General features: G+C 39.7%; 1 protein-coding gene across 10 annotated transcripts in view; it reads left to right on the top strand.

Annotated features, from left to right (window-relative positions):
• The first annotated feature begins 5,228 nt into the window (after positions 1 to 5,228).
• STK39 (serine/threonine kinase 39) overlaps positions 5,229 to 22,291 on the top strand; it is an 82,453-nt gene continuing 65,390 nt past the window's right edge. For 4 of the 10 annotated variants that reach the window (XR_014956548.1, XR_014956547.1, XM_085584361.1 and 1 more), the window contains exon 1: positions 5,653 to 5,909. Coding sequence is in view for 5 of the 10 variants with exons in the window: in XM_085584361.1 (XP_085440487.1) it covers positions 5,789 to 5,909 (121 nt within the window). In the remaining 5 variants the exon portion in view is untranslated. Of the gene's footprint in view, positions 5,431 to 5,650; positions 5,910 to 17,254; positions 17,288 to 17,317; positions 19,344 to 22,291 lie in introns of those variants that run through there. The other 6 variants (XM_085584364.1, XM_085584362.1, XM_085584360.1 and 3 more) reach the window with 6 other exon arrangements.

Here is a 22,291-nt window from a genome sequence, read left to right as displayed (position 1 = left end):
AACAAACAAACAAACAAACAAAAAAACCCAAAACCCAAAACCACCAGAAGGAAAAAAAAAGAAGAAAATCTAAATGTAATCACAGTTTTTTGTTTAACGGTTGAGTTTCATATACAGGCACACTTATGGCATTTAGATTACAAAATTATTTCAACTTACATCCCCAAAATTAAAAGGAAAACCTTTAGAAATTTTTAAATCCCAAGAAATCAAGCACATTATAAACATTGCTGCATTGAAGCTTGTAGCTGTCCAGCAAAATATGGACTATTTTTTCTTTGATACTGTAAAAAGAAAATTAACAAAGGCTAGGGTCATTTACTCAAATGATGAATAGCCTTTTCTAATTAAGGTTTGTTTTGGTCATCTAACAAAGCTAAAACTGTGCTTCTGTTTAAATGGTGGCATTTCCTATTCCCCACTGTTGGCTGCATTTTTTCAGGTCTCCCTTGTTTATCCCATCTATGGCTTGTTTGGCTAACCAGTGACTAACCAATGTTTTCACATGAACCAAACCAGGAACTAGCTGTCAACCAGATTAGATTCCTGATCTCATGAGGCTATGTGAAATCTCATCCTTAGAAAATACATATTACACTCCTAGTTTTGCTACAGAGTTCTTTTATGACCTTTAGCAAATCCCTCAAGCTTTTTCTGTTTCCATGTGTGAACTGAGGTAATTATATTTCCCAGTCTTTTTGTATGTGAAGATTAATTTATTAATATGCATGAGATGTTCATATCCTACAGTGATGAAAGCCATAGAAGTTCCTAGATAAAATCTTTTATATATTTGAATTTTATTCATTCACAGCTATGGAGAGTTTATTCCTGCTAAAAGTTTCAGTAATCCAGACACCTCCACATCATCCTAATTATATTAAACTTTAGTTCAAAAGCAACAATAATATTTAGCTCACTGTAATTTTCATGGTGACTGTATCCTAAATTCATTCAAATAATCATTGTGGAGATTGTGATTCCTGCAGGTTTCAAAAAGGCTATTGTTGTCATTATGGCTAGCATGTAAATATTCTAAATGCATGCAAAATTCTGAATATTGAATGTTTGAAATGTATAGTGATTGATGTGCCATCATAATTTAGGTAATTAGCCACTGGGACTCGTGGTGCTGGGATGAACTAGTAATATTTAGCTGGTGATTTAAAAGTTTTGGATGGTTTAGCTGCAAGAGCAACTTAACAGCAAAATGTGTTCCCATGGCCTTGCTTGAAAAGCTGGATGGGCGGATGTGAGGGCTTAGCTGCTGCAACAGGGTTCCCAGCATGCAAAACCACCTGGGACTTCGAGGAACAACCTCTCATAACACACAGGCTGCATCTGCTCTCCAGCTCTGCAGAGAAACTCACCCAGGCTCCATTACTCTTTTTAAGTTATGTCTTCAATATGTCTGTCAGGGCTCCTCACTTTCAAAGGGGTTGAGACAAAGATGTGAGCATTTCCTCTACCTGTGTCCTGAAAACCAGGTTAACAAAAAATATCTAAAAAAACCCTTTTTGCAATGACCAGTAACAGCTTGGGGTGTGACACATAATAATTAAAATACCCATTTTACTATATAGCAATAAACTTTAGCTTAATGGTTATTGGCTCAATAATCATTAATATCCAAAACACAGCTTTTCCTAGGATCTTAAAATAACTAATCTGCTGAGTAGAACATCTTGCAAAGGTTTACAAGGGGTGGGGAGGGGAGAAGAAAAGAGATGAAGTCATCAAGGCCTTTAACCGAGGTAAAAAATAGAATGGCTTGTTTTGTAAGGTCACTATGCTTTGATGGACATTAACTTCAGTGAAGTTTAGTAAGAACTCAGCTGACAGTGCCATTGGAATTGAAGCCTTTTCAGTGTAAATGTTCCAGTGTTTCCATCTCAACATGAGGAAGAACTCCTTTACATTAAGTATTGCAGAGCATTGGAACACACTACCCAGGGATGTGAAGTCTTCTCTGAAGACATTGAAACCCACCTGAACACATCCCTGTGTAACTTGCTCTACGTGAGCCTGCCTTGGTTGGGCAGGGTTGGACTGGATGATCTCAAGAGGTCCCCCAACACAAATGATTCTGTATTAAGTACAATGTGTTTTGTAATGTGAATTGCCAAGATACTCATGTGTTCTCTGTGAGCAGAAACCAACCTAAGATGTAAGCTTTGATGAAAGGAAGCATCCTAGTAACAATAATGGGCATGGAACTTATTTAATTGTGTATTCATTAGAGGAGAAAGGGAGGTTGAAAGCTTTTAGTCTGCCTCCATCAGCATCAGCTGCCATCGTGTCAGCCTTCATATCTCATGACATTGTTTAAGGCACAGCCATCCCTCAGTGCCACCAAATTAGAGACTTTCAGACCTTACCTACATAATTGGAGAGAGCTGTGCTGTATGTGATAGTCATAACTGCATTTTTAGGCCATTTTTGGAAGAGAGGGTGGTTTCACTTCACTCATTTCTCTGGGGTAGACTGAGAGTAGAGAGTCTATGTTCCTTCTTGCTCTGGGTTAGTCTGTGGTAGGTTATAGTGCTGTTTTGGTAGTTTGGGTGGATTTTGTCTATGCTGCCTTGTCTATGCTACTTATAAACTCCAGTCCTTATGCTTGTCTGAGATTTTATATAGGTATGCTTATGTTAGAAATTAATTAGTTGGTCTGCAATGTCATTGTAAGTACTGATGTTATCTTGCCTAAATTCTGCAAACCTAGAAAAGGAGTCTGACTTATTTTGCTCTGAACACAGTTTTGTCCAATCTGCAGAGGGTACTGCAGGAACTTTCAAAAGATTTGAGTGTGGCTTAACTCTCCTGTCATAGTGGTCTACATGGTTTTAAATTTCATCAATTTTGATTGTAACCTGGCTGTGTAAATTATTTTTTCAGTTTGGAATCACTCATTTCATGACTGGACTCAGTGACCCAAACAATCTCATGGAATCCTATGTCTTCAGGCACTCAGACTAAATCACATTCAGACAGGACCATTCTGAACTGTCATCGAAGAACAGTGATTTGTACACGAGGCATATCGGTTTCTCTGGAACATTCTAAACCGGCAGGTTGCTATTTCAGTGTCCAGAAAGCCTTGCGGAGAAGGGCGCTGCCTGCGCGGCGGAGTGCGGCCGAGCCCGGGGCTGCAGGGCCCTTCCCCGCCGCCTGCAGCAGGGGCCGAGCAGCTCCTGGCCCCGCTCCCGGCCCCGGGCCCCGCTCCCGGCCCCGGGCCCCGCTCCCGGCCCCGGGCCCCGCTCCCGGCCCCGGGCCCCGCTCCCGGCTCCCGGCCCCGCTCCCGGCCCCGGGCCCCGCTCCCAGCTCCCGGCCCCGCTCCCGGCCCCGCTCCCGGCCCCGGGCCCCGCTCCCGGCCCCCGGCCCCGCTCCCGGCCCCGCTCCCGGCCCCGGGCCCCGCTCCCGGCCCCGGGCCCCGCTCCCGCTCCCGGCCCCGCGCTGCCCTCGCAGCCGGCGCTGCAGCGAGACCTTCTCCCGAGCTGTGCCCTGCACGCACGGAACTTCCCACTGCTTGTAAAATTGCTATCCGGGAAGAGCCCTACTGTAGAAGCTACTCATTTCAACTAATTACAGGGGGAAGGTGCACTCTAGAAATCCCCAAAATTGTAGGGATTTTTGGGCAAATTGGGCAACAATCAGGACAAAAATAACTATAATGGTATCAGATGTTAACCAGCAGTTTAAAGAGCAATATGGCAGTAGCATCACAGAAATTCATGGCTCAGAAACTAACCACCTCCAACCTCCTCCCTCCCAACAACTGAGTACAGATGGAGAAGTTGGCTGTTTTCCATCAATAGTGAGTAACCCATTTTCTCTGCTGATTGATTTGGCCTGTGCTGTTGCTCTTCTACTATTTTTTTTTTATGCTATTCCTGGCAGAAAGGTCTTGGCATTAAACTTAATGCTGAATGACAATTTAATACTTCCTCTTCCAAGTCTTGATGACCTTCGGTTTTGTGGCAAATAATTTCTAATTTGTATATACTCCAATCATCTAGCTTTTAAAAATGAGATTGAGAGGAATCATTAGTTCAGCACAAAAATGTGAAATAATTTTATTCTACTGCTAAAAGTCTCTATACTAAGCTAAACTTTTGCTTGTGAGAAAATGGAAGCGCAGTGCGCAAATATTTGCAAGTTGCGGATACACCTGATCAATCATTAAGCAGTGGTTAGAACTTCCTTCAGCTTTCTCAGCAACACAACCAAATAGAAGTAACTTTCTTTCCTTTTTGGAATAACCTTGAATTGACTGAGTCCTCACTGAACTAACCACACACACAAAAAAAATTAGCAACTAAAAGGACATTATCCCAAATGGCACAAAGTAGCTAACAGGCATTAGTTGTTACATGTATCTTTGCTTGATTCTAAATTGCAGTTCATCATACTCCTAACAATTTGCGAGGTTCTGTTCTTTTCGACAGTGCTATAGCTTTCCTGCTTTCATACTGTATTAGTTCTAATTCTCTTAGGTTCATTCTGTAGCAGGAAGTAAGATTTTGAACTATATGGAAATCTTATATTACCACTCATCTTCCCAGAGCTCCATAAATCTTAAAATGCAAAGCATTCAAAGTAGGAATGAGACTGTTGACTACACAAATAACTGTTTTCTAAATTACTTCATAATAAGTAAAATCCTGATGATATCACTGAGCACTTGACACTACTAAGAGTGTAGAAGTAAAAAATCCATACTATTATGAACAGCAATTTCATTCAACCCCAGTTTGGTTGGGTTTTTTTTGTTTTGTTTTGTTTTGTTTTTTTTTTGTTTTTTTTTTTTTTTGTTTGTTTGTTTTTTTTTTTTTTTTTTTTTTTTAACCTTGCACTGTGTAATGGGAAGCACTAGAGACATTTAATCATGGTTCTTATTTGTTTAAATCACTTGGTACTGGTTAGCCAAAGGGACCATTTTCAATTGTCCTCAGTCCTTGGTAGCATGAGCTGAGGCAGTGTGTGCACTGAAGTGACAGGGTGCAGCTGTCCTGCTTATCCTGGAGAGGGTTACTGGTCATATGGTGATTTAAACACTTTGCACGATCACCGATGAAAGCAAATACTTTCTTCACGTCCTTAAATTCGACTACAAGTCATCTTGCAGCAGTGACACTTCTAGCGAGCTGTGCTCCAGAGCAGCCTGTGCGCTTCTGCTATCGGCCTAACAGGTGCCTTAGCAGCCGCCACGCGACGTGGCTTCCCGGCTTCCCTCCCTCCCTCCAGTCCTGCCCGTCCCGCGCTGGCCCCGGCGGGGTCCGGCAGTGCGCCGGCAGGGCCGTGGCCTGCACACGCCCAGCCCGCCGCCCTGTGCCGGACCTCGCGGTGCTTCCAGACGCACAGAGCATCCCAGCGAGCCGCGGGATGAGCGGGGAAGGGCGATGGCCAGAGCTGCCGCCAGCAGGCACGCAGGTAGGTTACGAGGGGAAGGCGGCGAGCGGCGCGGTGCGCGGGGCCGCTTCTCCCTCGGGCGGGGCGCGCCCGGGGGCACCGCCTCGCTCTGCCGGCGCCGCACCGACACCGCCCGGGGCCGCCGGGCCCAGGCTCCGCGCTGGGCTCCATCTCTCCGCAGCGGCGCTGGGCGAGCGGCCGGGGCCGGCGGCGACGCCCGCCTCTGCCTCCTCCCCCTCGGTGCCCTGCCTCCTCCCTCCGCCGGGCGGGCGGCCGGCTGCGCGGGCAGGGCGGGCGGGAGGCAGAGCGCGGCTGAAAGGTGTTGCTGGAGGGGAAGTTTGGAGAAGGTCGTCGGGTGCCTGGGCGCCCCGGCAGCATCATGGCGGAGCAGGGCGAGTCGCCGGTCCACGTCCAGCAGCCCCAGCCGGCGCCCGCGCCCGCCGGCCCGGCCGCCGGCTGGCCCATCTGCAGGGACGCGTACGAGCTGCAGGAGGTGATCGGTCAGTGGAGCGGGGGCGCGGCGGGGCGGAGGTGGGAAGGAAGGCAGGGATGCCGCGGCCGGCTCCGGGCCTACCGGCGCTCGCTCTCCCGCAGGCAGGGCTCGCTCACTGCGGCGGACGCACCCGGCACTGCAGCGGCGGCTGCTGCAAACTTTATCCGCCCGGCAGCGGGCGGCCCCGGCGGGCGGCGGCTCCAGCTAGAACCCGCCGTGCCCCGCCCGGTGCGGCTCGGCGGAGGTGCCGCTGTCCTGCGGTGCATCGTCACTCCAGCCTTGACCTGCGGGTCGGCGCTGGGACCCCGGCAACTCCGCAGATGCGCTCTGTGTGCTTTGCGTGTCTACGGTGTGTGTGTCCGTGGATGCGCACATGTGCGTGCATCCGCTCAGATTACTCTGCATTTTTCCGGCGCTTTCATGGGGGAGGTAGATTTCACCCGTAGATCTGCTGCTCACGTGACGACTCTCTCTTAATCAATATATATACGTATATACATATTTAAACTGTTTCCTCTTCTCCCTTACTATTTCATCTTGTTCACATCTCCTTGTGCCCCGTCGGTGGCACGTAAGGCCAGCAGGGGATTACAGCTTCATTTTCACCCCGGCCAACCTGCTTTTGACCCGGTTTGCCATGTGAAGTTTAACCCGTCTGCTGGTCCCCTCCCATGTGCCTGTAGAAAGGGGACTTGCTTGGCTGTGTGCTTCAGCACTTTGTTCAGGTAGCCAACTAATGCAGATCAGATGTGTTCAACCTCCATTCCCTTTATTTGAATAAGGTTATTTTGAATTTTACTTTGTGAATGCTAACTGTTGTTGAAAGTATGTGCGATGGAAAGTTTTTCATTTCTTGCCCTAGGTGCTGCTTGCTGCCAATGATCTACTTTGGGAAAACTTGCTTGTATTTGTATGTAACATTTTAAACTTCTAGCAAATACTGCAGATGGCAAAGACCAGCTCTGATTGCTGTTTCTTACAAATAAGGCCACTTAAGTGAGAAAAGTCCAGGTGACTTGCCTGCTGTTGATTGTCTTCAGTATTACACTAATTGCTAATTGTTGTCAGGCTGATGACAACCAGAACCATGTTATTGATTTGGAAGTGTGTGTACTCAGCTTTGTCATTAAGCTTTTTTATTTTCCACAGCCAGAAACAAAATAGTTGAGAAAGGCATTTCTTTGTTAAAAAGGGATGGCTTTTTGTTGACCCAGGTGGTACCTTTGTGTTTCTGTTTGTACTTCCAGGCTGTGAATAGGAGGGATGAGGGTTCAGGTGTTCAGGTTCCTGAAGGTGGCTAATTTGGTTTGGTATTGAGCAGGTGTTGCCTGTGGAGACCCCCAAAAGTATGGGTTTACTGGACAGAGGACTGTCTTCCTGAGTCTGGGGGATGGATCAAAGTTAGCCAAGTGGAAGTGATTCTACTAGCATAAAGATGTGTCTTTGCTGAGCAGATCCCTCTTTTAAGGTGAAAAAGGCCTCAAAGGTCTTGGATTAATCCTTGTCTAGGGTGTAATATGAGTCATATGAGTTACTTAAATAATAGTTTTTTTCTGTTACAGTACCTGTAGAATGCCTGTATGAGAATTTCCTTTAAAAACTCCTTTCCGCTTTATTCTTTCCACCTAAAAGCTAGTATCCTTTGATATGTATACTGTAATCCTAACTAATATATATTTATATACATCCATTGAACAAGTGGATGTTAAATCGGATACTGAGCAGATACTGAGCTGTAGAGAAACTTTTTTGCTAGTTACCTGTGGGTGCTCCTAAATATTGATATTATTTAACTGAATGCTTAGTAAATTGAGGTCAGGGTATATTGAATCAGAATCTTGGACACACTGAACTTGTCTGCTCTAATTTCACTAAACTTAGGTTTCCTCCATGACTGTCTTTGATAGTTGCTGAGATTTATTTTGTACCACTTGACTAAAAAATCTTGTGCTTAGTCAAACATTTATTTTTTCATTAACACCTTCTATTTGTTCTCTTAGTTTACAGGAGACTCCCTATGAGATTAAATTTAGTCTGGATACTATTAAAAATAGTAAAAAAACCCAACTGAACATGCCCCACCCTACTTTTTGAAAAAAACCCAGCCAAACCAAGGCCCCTGTAAATTCCATGTGTTTGACCACATACTAACATAATTTTGGAGCTGTAGGATGAATATCATTTGTTTTAATGAACATGGTAAGGGACTCTTAAATAATATTTTTTATATCTGAGGGAGGAGAGAATGACACAGTCTGAACTTAGCAGCAGCCCTTTGCATGTGCTATGCCAGGGTTAATTGTGTTGTGAACAGGAGTAGATACCTCTTGTTGAAACAAAGCTGATCACCTCTGGAAAGCTCCACATACTTCTCCCTGAGGAGCTGCATAATGTCAGTTGAGTTCAGTTACAACAGCCCTTTCCCAGTTAAATGAGAAAATAATGATGCAGTGAAGCACCATTTTGGACTTTGCAGGAGGAAAGATAAACCATTATGGTGTATCACATGCTTTCTGACAGAATAGAATTTAGAGTCTTTGGTAACTAAAGCAGAGATGCAGGAATAGCTGTTTTAGGAATGTTTAAAAGTTTTGGTCGGGATTATGAAATTAAAATAATTGTTAGTCTCATGGGCCATTTCCATCCCTTGGATTTTGCAGTTGGAGAAGTTCTATTCTTCTCTGTGAGAACATGAACACTTCTTGTTGAGCATCTGTGTCTAGCCACATGCTATGTTGAAAACCAGTGCCACATGATATGGATTTCCAATGAAAAACTTTTTTTTTTAAAATTATTTTTTTGTCTGTTGTATCCTTCAGGATGGCTGGGAGATTCAAGTGTCTGCTGAGGAGAAAATACTAGCTTTAAGGAGTGCTTCTTATGTGATGTTATTCCAAGTCTGCTTTATTTTTTATGTGGCTGGCCAGTTCTCTGTAAACTCTTTGTATGCTGTTTCATGATGCATTTAATCTGCTCTAACAGGCAGCTGCTGAAAGGATCACATTGATCTGACAGCGAACTAGTTCTTCTGCCGGGTCAGTTTTCTGCAGGATCAGATTCCCTGTTTGACTTGCTGCATGGCTTTGTGATTGATAGGTTTGATGCAAGGAAGAGACTCTTCCAATTAATGCCTAGATGCTTATATTTTCTGCAGTGGGAGAAAAACACTCTGCTCTCTGTAAATGTATAGCACAAAGCGAAAACTTTTACATTAATTCAGATTAAAACAGGCTGTCCATATATAAAAGCACTTAGAATCCCACCTAACAGGGATTCCTAATTGTTAGGAAAGGAGGATCCAACCAACCTTCTGGCAGTAGTTACAGAGATAAGAACTGTAATTGCTGTTAAGGTAGAGCCAGATTTAAATTGGTGAAGACCTGGGAGATCTTTTTCTAAGTTAAATGCATTAAAATGCTCAGTGGATTTTAATATGTGTGGAGGGGATTTTGTTGCTTTTTGTCTTTTTTTTTTGTAAGATGAATATGACTTGGATTAAAAAAGCAACACTGAGAGGTGTTCTTAAGCAGTTTGGGTTTATAACCAAGTATTCAGAATAAAATAACTGAAATAGATTTATTTGAATTTGTCATGTACATATGACCTTTTTTTCCTCAGAAGCAATATAAATATTCAAAGAACAAGCATTTAAATGGTAATCTGCATTAACACTTTATTAAATTCTCAGTTTTTTAAAATTGTCTTCCTACCTTTCAAATTGTAATGAGCCCTACATCATGTGGATGAGACAAAGCAGCATTAAATCTTGGTCAGTTTTTTTTGTTTTATTTTGGGTGGTGCTCTTTTTTATTTTATTTTTTTGTTTAGGTATGATCAAGTTGCTTCGAATTTTTTTTGGAAAACTACTTTGGAGTTGATGCTTCTCTGCCAGATGTAATTTATTGCCATCCTGAATTGATGGAAGGCGGATTCTGTTATGGAGAAGCAGTGGATTATCTTGTGATTAAGTTGGGTACTAGTTTCCATTATAAAATTATATTTTTCTCTCCTGCTGCAACTGACTTGGAAAATTATTTTGGCTGGGAAACAGCCAGAATTAGATTGAAATAAAGGGTTACTTTTATGAGACGGATTATCTATATTGGCTGCAGATAATTAAAAAGTTACCTTAGTTGAACTTGTGGTGTGTTTGTCTATTTTTTTTTTCTAACTTTGAGTTAAAAAATATCTTGTGGTTTGTTGCCTCATAAGGTGCAGTGTTGCTAAGTCAAGTGTGTTGGGATTTTGAGTAGAACAAGTTACTATGTGAGACTGTTTTGCTGATTTTATGGTTCTTGTTATAAGCATCCTGAGAACTGCTCTTGGTTAATGGCTCTGGGGTCCTTGGTTGTGTTTTCAGGGTATGTTATTTACTTTTTTTTCCTCCCCTGCTGCATGTATTGCTAATGGCTCTTTGATTGACAGAGAATAGACTCCACTATATTTGGTATTATCAGAGATCTTTGATTGTCTCTGTTTATGGCCTTCAGGAACTCATGTTGGTAGTGCTGTACACTGTTTTGAAAAGCCTCTATATTTAGAGGTGAAATAACAGTTCTGTTTTGTTCTTCTGTTAATCAGACATGTCTCATTCACATTTTCCAAAATTTCTTATCCCTGTGCTGAATCAGGATTTTTTAAACATTTGAAGGTCTTTCTTTTGCAGTAATTTTCACGTATGTGCTGTAAAGTAAATCAGACTGTACTGAATGAAATACCACACTAACAACTAAAGCTATGGAAAAATTTTGTATTTGCTCTTGCAAAACCTCCATAATTCTTGCATGAGAGTCTGCATAATTTGGTAAGTAATACTTAATGGTACCTAATGTCTTTTACCAAAACATTTTGTAAAAAGAAAAATGTCTGCCTTAATTCTGCTCCAAAGTAAATTCTATTCCTTACCAATAAATCTTAGAGGTTACTACAGCAGCCTAAGCATATTTTACATGCACATATTAAATACAGCCTTTGTGATATTAATTGTGACTTAATACAATTGCAGCTTGGCAGGAAGAGTTTAATTTTGTAAATTAAATTTTACATTTTGGGAAATAATTGGTTGATATTTTCTGTCTGCTAATAACCATCTGTAGAAATGGTGGAAATATTAAATCCCCATTTAGTATTTTAATAAGGAGTGGCTTTTAATTCAGTTGCCAGGGTAAAGGTGGTCATGGTGCAATTTAAAAACACCTTGTGGAACATTCACAGTGCTGTGCTGCTAATGAGGCTGTGCAGAGCTCGAAGTTGTTAATTATTTGCTTTGTCTCCATGTGGTAGTGTTGGGGAGGGGACCTGTCTTGGCTCTTTTTTGGTTTTTTTTTGAATGGAAGTGCATTAGAAATAATGAGATTGGAGACATGGCTGCACATAGCTGTAGTTTTCATTGGTTCAATAGAACTAAAACTTTAAGTGATTCAATGTTCGAACATTTTTGTAATCTAATGAATTTTAAAACAATATTAATGTAAATTGTAAAAAAAAAGCTTCCTTTGGGTTTCTCTTGATTGGAAGTAACCAGGATATTAACCTTGTTTACTGTAAGGGTAAAGGAACATAGATCAACACATCAGGCAGTTGGCTGGTGCTGTGTAATGATAATTTATAGAAAATATGCTTTCCTGCTCTTCCGATCTGCCTACTTCCCTATTGGTTGCTCTATTCTTCCTATGCTTTCTCTTTCCCTTCCTTCCAAGTTCTTCTTACAGTTAAGGCCCAATAACTCTGGAACCTGCAAAGTCCTGGCTCCGCAGGATTTGCTTGAGTGTTAGAAGAGGAGCTGTTCTACTGATGAACATGTAGAAATTTGAAGAAATTTCATGATTTTGCCCCTTGCTAAGTGTTACAGCAGCAAGGCTTTGCATCTTCAGAGTAGAACTACTTCTTGTAACCAGCACTGTGCTGTGATGGCAGGGGATGAGTTCAGATCTGGCAAAGCTTTTTTAGACTGGGACACAAGTTGTTCTGAAACAACTTAAGAACTGCTTTACTTTTTTTTCTTTTAATGAAGAATCACTTTCTCTTAGGTCCTAGACCAGTTGGTTTTTTTCCCAGAATCTGTTTGTCAAATGGAGCTTCTCTTCCTTAACTGGAAACAAAACCACATCTGTTCTGATTGGCTTGAGGGGAACAAACAGTTAGCTCTCCATGCAAAGGAGATGTGGATGGGTCATATAGTGGCTACTTGTCTAGGTCATATTTAATTCTTATGTGCACTGCCTTGGTGCTCTCTTTCTCTTCCCCCGTTTGACCTTCCAAAATAGTTTGGAACTGTAATGCAGCAGTTGATAGAGATGTTTTTTTTTCCCCAGTAATAATAGTAATTCTTGATGTTTAAAGAATGGGCCCTTACAATCAAGTTAGCTACTCTTGTTAACTTCTTGGGTTTGCTGAAGTCATTGGGATACTGCTGGGCAGGGGTTGCAGAGGAGCACTATGCTTGCAGAACTTGGAAAGCAGATATGTCACTAGGATATTTTCTGGTGCCCAAAATTAAAAGTGAGTTTCCCCGCACCCCCAAAAAATCATACTTAATGTATGTTGATACTTCTTACCCTGTGTAAATAATGAACGAACTGTATTGGATGAGTGGTTTTTTCCTTATTTCTGCCTTTTACAGCACAACCTTTCCAGTGGGATGAAATCCTTACAGCACAACCTTTCCAGTGTGATGACACATCTTTACAACTCTACTAGTTTTTACTGTTTCTTACTAAGTTTGAAGGTCTTTGGATGTGCACAAGGGTTTCATGGTTGAAGCTTGTGAGTGTAAGAACATTATCAGGCAGAATGAGGTGAGACTGGTTAGGTGAAAAAGTGTTGAGAAAAGAATTCTCTCTAAAATATTCCTTTTTTCCTTATAAGAAGTGAAACTTCAGTATAATAAATTAGCTGTCTCCATTAATCCTTTGTCTTTACAAATAACAATTTCTGAATTATTTTATTAGCCTAATTATTCCTCTGAGGTATTTTGATTGTAAGTTAAATATAGATGAAACTTGAGAATGTCCTATAGGCTGATGTAATATAATTATTACATAGCTTTTGAGCTGTGCTTCTGCACTTAGAGAAATTAGAATTGGAAACAGACTGAAATTTTGGAGCTTTTTTGTGCTCCTTATCATCCTTTCAGAAGAATTGTGTACTTAAAGGTCTTGAAAATCAAGATCTATATTGAATGTCTATGTGCCAAGTATACCTGGTTCAGGGTACCGGTACAAAAATAGTTAATTTAACTGACCAAAAAACATGGTCTATTTGTTAACTGTGGCTTCTGTCTTTTAGGAGTAATATGAACAAGAGCATAAACTTGAGCTATTGCTTTAGACTTCTGAGAAGCAACATACTCGGACTCAGAAGCTTAGCCATTTAATAAAGAAGTTGCTTTTTCCTTCTCACTTTCTTGCTTTTAAGACATTTTATTACAGGGACCGAATTTAAGCTGATAATTTATGCCTCTTAGTGTCTTGTACTTCCAGACTCTAAGCCACTTCAGACTAATAATAGGAACCTCATTAGAATTAGATTAGAATCGCCTAATGAAAATTTAATTATACGATAGTATTAATATTGCTCCAACTCTTCCACTGTTTCATGAGAAGCAATATATGAGAAATAGGTAAGTTTTCTGCTTGTAGTGTGTGGTCACAGTAGACTCAAATTCTAGGAGGCACATTTTGTTGGGGTGAACTAGCTGAAGATTTGTAGTTCAAAACTGCTGTATTAATTAGAGATCTTTATGACACTACTATAGCAATAATGCCTTTGTTTTGGTAGATTGCTGTTTTTCATTCTCGGAAGAGAATGATGCACTGTGTGGTGACATCCGGAATACTTGGAAAATACTGCATTCATGGTATTAGAATTGTTCCAAGTGTTTACTTTCAAACTAAATGAGAAACAATAAAATATGCAGACTAAATCAACACCAGAATTTGTTTATAGTGCTGCTTCAGAAATGAATAGTAATTCTTTTTTAACAGCTTTTTTTCTAGGCAGGAGACGTGACACAGCATAGCAAATCTCAATTTTCCCTGTTTTTATAGGAGAGTTCTGTGGAGTCCTAATGGTACCCTAGTAAAGTAACTTTTGGTTCCACAGTGAATACCAGATATCAGGTTTTCCCATAGTTATACAGAGACATTTTCAGTGTGGGTTTTCCCTTCTAGTTTTTTAGAGTTGTATGCATATTGAATAATGGTTTCTATATTTATGATGAAACAACAGGGAGAACAAAATTATCAGAATCCATGTTTCTTTTCAAGTGAGGATGAATGGATAATAACATGGCAGATAAAATCTATAAATTCTTAATCAAATTGTATCCTTTGCTCTTTTTCATGCTTTAACACCCACTGAAAATGCAGAATGAATATGGATGTATTGGATACATTTGTGTGGAGTACTGTACACCCACATTTGTCCTTATCCCACGGCAGCCCCAGCATGGTGTGTCCATCAGGAGCTGCCTCCTGCCTGCAGCGTGCCGGGGGCTGTGCAGCATGGCTGTGCTGCAGGAGCAGTGGCAGCAGGAGCCAAAGAGCTGCTCTTTGGCTGCTACTTTTTGTTTCTTCTTCCCTAATAATTTTGAAGTGTGAGTGAAGTTGGATTCTTTCTCAATTTGAAGGAAGCCAGGGTAGGCCTGGTTACAAAACAACATTTTTGTAAAAAAAAAGTTTTCCTCAATATCTCCAGTATATCTATAACTGGAGAAGGTCTCATGTGCCTTAGTGCTCTTCTTCCCCTGCTCTGTCCTTTGAGCTGGTTTACAGCTACTTTTTTTTTTCATTATGCCCAAAGAAAAGTATTCCTTCAAATCTCTTCAAATAATGAACTGTTACATGTAATGTTACTCATTGTTCAATGGCGTGTATTTTCTAGTCCTGAAGTTTGGTGGATTCACAAGTTACCTTTACATGCTGATATGAAAGTGAAGGCATTTTAGGTATTCGTTAGGTGAGTACAGCTAAACACCCTGTTTGCTGTGTGGTGGGATACATGTTGTTTCTTGGTGGTATTGAATTCCTAATTCCTTCTCTGCAAATGCTGTAAATTGTAGTAAAATTAGTATTGAAACAGAGCATAGTTTATTTTGCTCTTACACATAACATGTTTCACTTTTTTCTTTTTAATGTGGCAGTTCATATGAAAAATAATGTGATTGAGAGGAGAGATCATTCCAGACTTTTCACTGTTCAGTTTCATACCATTTGGTTCATTAAGCTCTTAAAATGCTATACTTTATTTTACTTCATAATCACAGCTTTGGAAAACATGATAGTGAAGGGAGTGTGAGCAGACCAGGTGTATAAAATGGTTCTAAGACACCTCAAGCAGACCTGAAAGCCATGGAACTTCTGAGCAAAGCATAAACTTTGCAAACTGGAGCAGAGATACTTTATTTGCATTTCACATTTGCTGCCCATTAATGTATTATATGTTTTAAATAGCATATTTTACAAGAGATTCAGTGTTTTTTGGATCAGAACTAAATATTTTTAGCTAATTTACTTGTTTGGTTTAGGTTCAATTGAATTTATTAAGTAGTTTCTGTGTATTGGTTGTTCCCCCCATACCCTTCTTTTTTTAGCACATCTAAGCAGAATAATTTTGCCAATTTACCAAAATGTAATTAAAATTTAAGCTTTATTTTATTAACCAGATATTATGTTTACTATAATACAGAAATTATGACTAGAGTGGCACAGGATTTCTACAAACAGAATCTGTTAGGAACAATTTATAAGTAGCATAATAGAGAACTTGTAATATGACAACTGAAGATTTCTTATTGACTACATCCTAACTTATGATTTCTTATCAACTAAGTATCATAGAATTTGTAATATAATTTAGTTACTGTTTCCAGTCAGTGGAACCCTCTGCAGATTGGGTCAAAATCCAATGCACTGTTTGATATGCCAATATAACAATCATAATCTAGACTGGAAGATGATATGGAAGATAGGAGTCAGTCCTCAGAGGTAGCAGATGATGATGGAAGCATCTCTGGCCACAAGGGTCCAGGGTCTCACTCTCCACCAGCAGCTTGAGTCTAAGTTACTTACTTAGGACTTGTAAATGCTTGATGTTAGGGCAGTTCTAGTCTTCCCTATGTTGTTGTACTTCCCAGTGACAAGTTCATCACCAGCACTGGACCTGGGATGTTCAGTGCTGGTACAGAAGGGACTAATCACAGTGATTCCCAGGAATCTGGAAGCTGGGAGGGAGCAGAAGGAGGAATCTGTTTGGTTTGTCTGCTTGGTTCACAGGACCTTCAGTGGCTGAGAATATGGGGGAAGGAATGAATATGTGATCCGTTCAGTCACAGAGAATTTCTGCTTGCCTTATAAAGTGGCGTTAGTTATGTCAACCACAAGGAAAATTCCAGTTCTGATAGCTCTAAAGTCTTGTGGATTGTGAATTTTTTAATATAAACATTTTTCACGTATAAATAAAACTTCTTATGAAGATATTTGAGATGTGGAGCAGAGAAAAAGGAATTTAATCTTGAGTAATGTTTATAATAGGGGGTTCCCCTAGAGAGTTCCCTTTCAACTTTGATGACTTACCTATTTTAAAGGACAAGTCAGGGAGAAAATAACACCCACTGATAGTGGACTACTTTCGTTTAGGTTTTCCTTACCAGCTGTGATGCTGACATGTCCATGTCAGGTTTACTTGAATGCCCCAAACATAGTTAGTGGTCATCCTTGGACTTTTCAGTCTAATCTTTGTGTGTTGATGGCATTGTATCAAGCTGACAAGTGCTGAGCTCTGTATGGCTATAGGCAGAAATCTCCTTAACAAGAAAGTGTCTGAAAGCAAACAGCCATCACTTGGGCTGATATTTCATTTTAAAGCTGAATGCAGTCACTAATAAAAGAACCTATGTCAGATCTAAATATATCTGGTTTCACTTTCTAGCCACAGATTTCTTAAATGCCTTTGTCAGTGACAGTAGAACTCTAAAATTCTTTTAACCGTGGCTGGTGGCGATAGCTGATTATTCTTCAGATAAGAAAGATGTTTCAGGAGAGATCCTGCAATACAGTGTGTCTGAGCTCTCTGATGGAGGGAAGTAAGACTTGTATTTCCAGATAATTTTCTAGTTTCTTGTACAGTTTGTCATATTTCCTTAATTAGTTTGTGGTTGACACTTATTTGCTGTACTCTGATGCTACAGCCCTCTGTGTTCAAGAAAGTAGTTCTATTTTATGTGCTTTTTGCAGAAAATTTTATTCTGTTCTGCAGATTTGACAGGGAGCTATATCACAGCAAACCTCAAAATATTTTTTGTAATTTATCTATGCAAAACATCTGTTATAACCAGTTCTTTTACTATTTTAGTGAGAAAATAAAGAGAATATCTCAGAAAGCTAGGTATGTTTCTCCCATGTCTGTTTTTCATGCATGTGGGGTTTACTGCTGATTGTGAATCCCCCTGCCTTTTTCCTTCTGCATGGAGAATATGATATCTGGTTAATGCTGAAATGTACTTTATCTTAGCTTTAGCACAGATTGTCTTAACACTTGCATAGAACTTTTCTATAATGCATAATCATTTTGACATCAACATTTAGGCTATTTATGACTTCTCTGCAATCACTGGGATATCTGTATAGCATATTTGGATAGATTTTTCTGGATTGTTTATGCAATGAGCTTTTAAAAAGTAGGATGGGATAAGCTGGATCTCAGATTTTGTGTAAGCTAACTTCCCACAAAAAGGTAAATAAAACAATTGAGTAACGTAGTGGTTCTATAGCTATATTAGTGATGTTTTTAAATGTCCAACTGCAAAACAAATTCATTGAGGAATTAAAGAGATCAGTTGTTGAATGTTGAAAATGCAGAAGTAGCAGTTCTATATGTGGGCATTGAGTTAATGTAACAGTGTATTGAGTGAATTATGTCATAATTGCTAGGATAAGTAAAGTAGTATCCAAGTGAGCTATAAGGAGAGAGATTTGATCCCAGCATGAATTCAGAACTCAAAGTGGGCAGGAATTGTTAGTAAATTGTACTTACATGATTATTGCAAGGTTCTTAAAAACTCAAGTATTTGTCATGTGAAGATGTAAAGGGAAATAATGACTCATTTTTTGTCAAGAAGCTAAGTTCCAGAAAGATTTAGAATTCAGTATGGAGGTGTAAGCTTTACCTGGCTGATTTATAACTTATTTTAATCAGTGGAAGTAATATGAAAGAAAGTGAGTAATATTTAAAGTTGTCCAGAATATTGTGGGGTAAAATCTAGAAACCAAAAGGAATTAAATGTTCTTTGTTCTCTATTTGTTAACCAAAAGTATTGCTTGGCCACCAACATAATTAATTCTTTCGAAACTGAAGAGACTAGTTCAGTCCAGTGCTGCTATGGAATATTTTGAAGGGCTGATTGGTTTCATAACACATTTAGTAATGCTGGAAATATGCTACACAATATTGTGTGCAACATACAGCACATAGAGAATAGCTTTCCAAGCTTGTATATAAGTACAGATGCTTTGCATATTACATTAAAAAAGCTCCACATGTATTCATGAGTAGGAACCTGATCTAGATTTGTGCACAGTTTTTGTGCACAAATGCATTCTGATCCATGCAAAAGGAATCCTGCAGTCATGCTGTGTAGGAGTTACATTTAAGAATTACCTAGGGAGCTCTTCTTCAGAACTGGGATGTCATGGGAGATTAAATATTGACAGGTGGTTTCTGTAGGCTGGGGGAGCAGAAGAAGTATACAAAAATGCAGGAGGCATGGTTTGGTATATAAGACTTCATAGATTCTGAGATAAGATATTTAGTCTTCTCTAATTGCAACTGTTCTCTAGCCCTTCAGATACCTAGTCGGCAAGAAAACTTACCATTATCAACAAGTTTCATCCTCCTCTTCAGAAATTAGAACCAGTGTAGTACTGGGGAAGTTCTCTTTTGTTAGAGTGGCCTAAACTTCAGAGACCTTTTAAAGAGGTTTGTGCTGAAATACTGTAGAGACTAACACTGAGACACTAAAAGAGAGATCTGATGAGTCATTATGGGCTAATAGGCTTTTTTTTTTCAAGGAGAAGAAGAAAATTGAAAAGAAATGTTTGTGATCTATTTTGAATACAGTTACTGTGCCATGAGAAGTGGAAAGTATCAGACCTTTATCAATAATGGAATAGATGAAGTGTCACATCCTTGTATAAAGGATGTGGGCATGTGCCATATGCCAGTAATATGGTCCAACCATCTCACCTCACTGTCTTTTGGGACTGGACTAGTGGAGAGCAGTTAAAACTAAAATGTTAATGTCAAATATCCTTCTTCTCTTTGTCGAGTTAGGTTCTGCAAAGGTTAAATTCATGTTTAAAAAAAAAGGAGAGAGGAAAAAATACCTTTATGTCAAATTTAGGAAGGAACTTGAACTTGAAGGAACTTGAAGGAACTTGTTCAGGTAAGCTTAAATCCCAAATAAGTATTTGTGGAGTTTTTATATGCTCTCTGTGAAGTATGTACAAAGTGGAATGCAGAAAACTGCTTTTAGGTTGCATCCTTTCAGAAGAGAAGTGTGGCCATATGTAGTAGCTCTTGAGAAGATTTCTATTGTGCGAACCCAGATGGTTAAAAGCAATTTGAATGGCTCTGTTGCACTGAGGACAGGATGGCAGGGAGTGCATGGTCTGTAGCAGGAAGGGACAGGTTGGCTGTAAGGGCATGCTTCCACTAGACAGGGTGGCAGCAGAGACACCAGGGCAAGATGAAACTCTGACCTGTTGTCTCTTGTGAAATGGGAGTAGTAGGTATCTTGATGTGGTCTGAAATTGCGTTGTTTCACTGCTTACTTTTGAAACTGGCAAAGAGAACTTGTCTGTAGCAGAATGACTTTTCCAGTAGTGGAAAACCCCCATTTTTCTTACAGAGCTGGGGTTTTTTTGAGTCTGACCATGGGTAATCCTTTTGTTTTGTTCTGCAGGTGACAGCTGGATGTAAAGGCTTCATGTATTATGCAATCTGAGCTTTCATTGTATTATATCAGTTTCCTAAATAGAGACTGGATGTTAAACCTATCTATGTTTTGGTTATGTTGTAGTTAGCATTCTCTGCTGTGAGGGTTTTAGAAGATTCACAAGGCTCAGTGTATCTGAAGAAGCCCTACCTTCTGATGAGGAATGGTTGACTGTAATCTATTCTATACAATTATTTTCTGTGATCCTAATTTGTTTTGCTAAATGGTTGCTTGTGACAATTTAGTTTCACTGTATGATAGCGCATTACTTCTGTATTCTGTTGCCTCTCAGCTGAAATGCTTATTTAGGTAGTCTGGTCTCTAATAGCTGCTCCTATGGAACACTTCACACTTCTCCTTGTTTAGTAGGTGAGACAAAAGGAGTCTTTTGACCAGATGTGAAAGCTGCAGGTTTTCCTTATCTCTTATCCCTGCTTGTTCACCTTGTGAACCAGAGAAGGAGAGAGCATCTTTAAGAGGAAGGAGGCATATAGCTACTCAGTGTCTGGCTCCTGCTTCAGTATGTGAAACTGCTTTTCAAACAGGTTTTCTCAGTCCAGCCGAGAAGACTGCACAAATTTACTTTACTCTCAAACTAGTGTATTGTGTAGAGAATTAGAAAAGCTGGAGAAAGAAAAAACTAGGTATATTGGCTTTACTCTAAACCTAAAAAGCTTTTTGCATTGTCAGCACATCTTAGTAATGTGGTGAAGAACATCCCATTGAAAGTCATCTCTGTCAGAGAAGAAAACAGAGAAAAATACACTTTTTTTTTTGTAGTTTAATTTTTCCAAGTGTTTTGAAGTGTTATTTGCTGTCATTTAACTTGAGGAAGTACTTAAGATTTTATCCTGGCATTGGGTGAATAAATTTTCTGTGTGCTTGTTCTTTTTGTCTTTTTTGAGGCTTTTGTATACAAATCTATTTTAAAAGTAAAGATCTTGGTTGTTTTCAACAAGTAAATAAAACTACTGGCATAGATGAAAAAGATACATATGGAAAATCTTGGCCTTTTTTCCTGTATATTTAATACCTAAAAATACTCTTTCTCTGGTTTCAATGTATGTTTGTGTAGTCAAAGTAATAAGAGGATTTGTGTCTTGATGTCTACGGAATGACAAATTCATTCAGGTGATGTATATGAGTCTTACCTTAGCTGAATTGTGCTGACTTGGTGGTTTCTTCCTTGGGATGTCTTATTTAATTTTTAAAATCTCTTCATTCTTTTATTACCTACATTATTGGAATTTTTAAAGGCTTTGTTCTGTAAGCAGACAGAACAGGACATGTCAATATTTGTCTGTGACCACATCCTGCAGAAACATGACTAGTTAGTCCTGTTTTTTTAAAGAGACTTTTTTATTTTTTAAAGATGAGCTCAGAATTTTGACACAAAATTCATACACAGTTAAAAAACTTTGTGATTTGAGTGAAAACATCATGTGAACCAACAATACATGAAAATAGCTAAGCAAAAATAGCAATTAAAACATGTACAATAACTTTCAGTCATGTGGTATTGTTGGTGCTGTTTTCAGATGAGCAGAGGGAAAAGCTCTCAATTGTTAAGTCGGCTGGTAACTGAATCCACGTTTGTGAAGCTTGACAACAAAAGGCTTTTTGTTCACAATTTGTGTTCATCTAGAACATGCCAAATAAATAGAACATAATTTATAAGCAGGACAATATAACATGTTGCTCAAATGACTTATCAGAAATCCATAATTTATATTGAAATATTTAGAATTACATGTACAAGCTTATTGGGAGCTTTTAGATTTCTGCATGGATGAACATAATGTAATTATTTGAGGAAGCACACATTGCTATATTTGATGTGGCAGCAAGATGTGCAACTTGAGCAAAACTCCTTCAGAATATTACTTGCAATAATTTCATTAATTTAGTGAGGCAAGACTGACTGGGTCAATGCCAGTTGGTGCCTGATAAAAGAAGCAACAATGCCGTTTACTCCTGTGGTTCACAAATAAAGCGTTCTAGCAAAAATTGTTCTATTTCCCCCACATTTGTTTAATTCCCCTGGGCTTTGTTATCAGAGTAGTTGTGTGACTATATGTCATTTGCATGCCAAGTAAACACGAGTGACTTTCTCTGCTGTGCCATTCAGTAACATGGATCTTCTCACTGTTGGTGTGGTACTTGTGCCTCCTGTGCTCTTCACAAGGATCAGCATGCTCCTTGTAGGGTGTTAACTCCAGTCATGATGAATGAGCATGAACACTGATGGAACTGTAGAAGACTTAGCATGTACAGTTTACTGATTTTTTTTTTTCTGTTCATTGGATAAGGGAACAAAAAAACTGGTTAAACAGGGTCTGACCTAAAAGAGCAGAAAAAATAACAATTGATAAAGCACAGTACCCACCCCTCCATGT

The sequence above is a fragment of the Lonchura striata genome, chromosome 7 (assembly GCF_050655825.1).
Source record: "Lonchura striata isolate lonStrDom1 chromosome 7, ASM5065582v1, whole genome shotgun sequence".
Classification (NCBI taxonomy): Eukaryota; Metazoa; Chordata; class Aves; order Passeriformes; family Estrildidae; genus Lonchura; species Lonchura striata.
The sequence above is the reverse complement of the archived record's forward strand: the minus strand, read 5'-3'. Positions and strand labels throughout refer to the sequence as shown.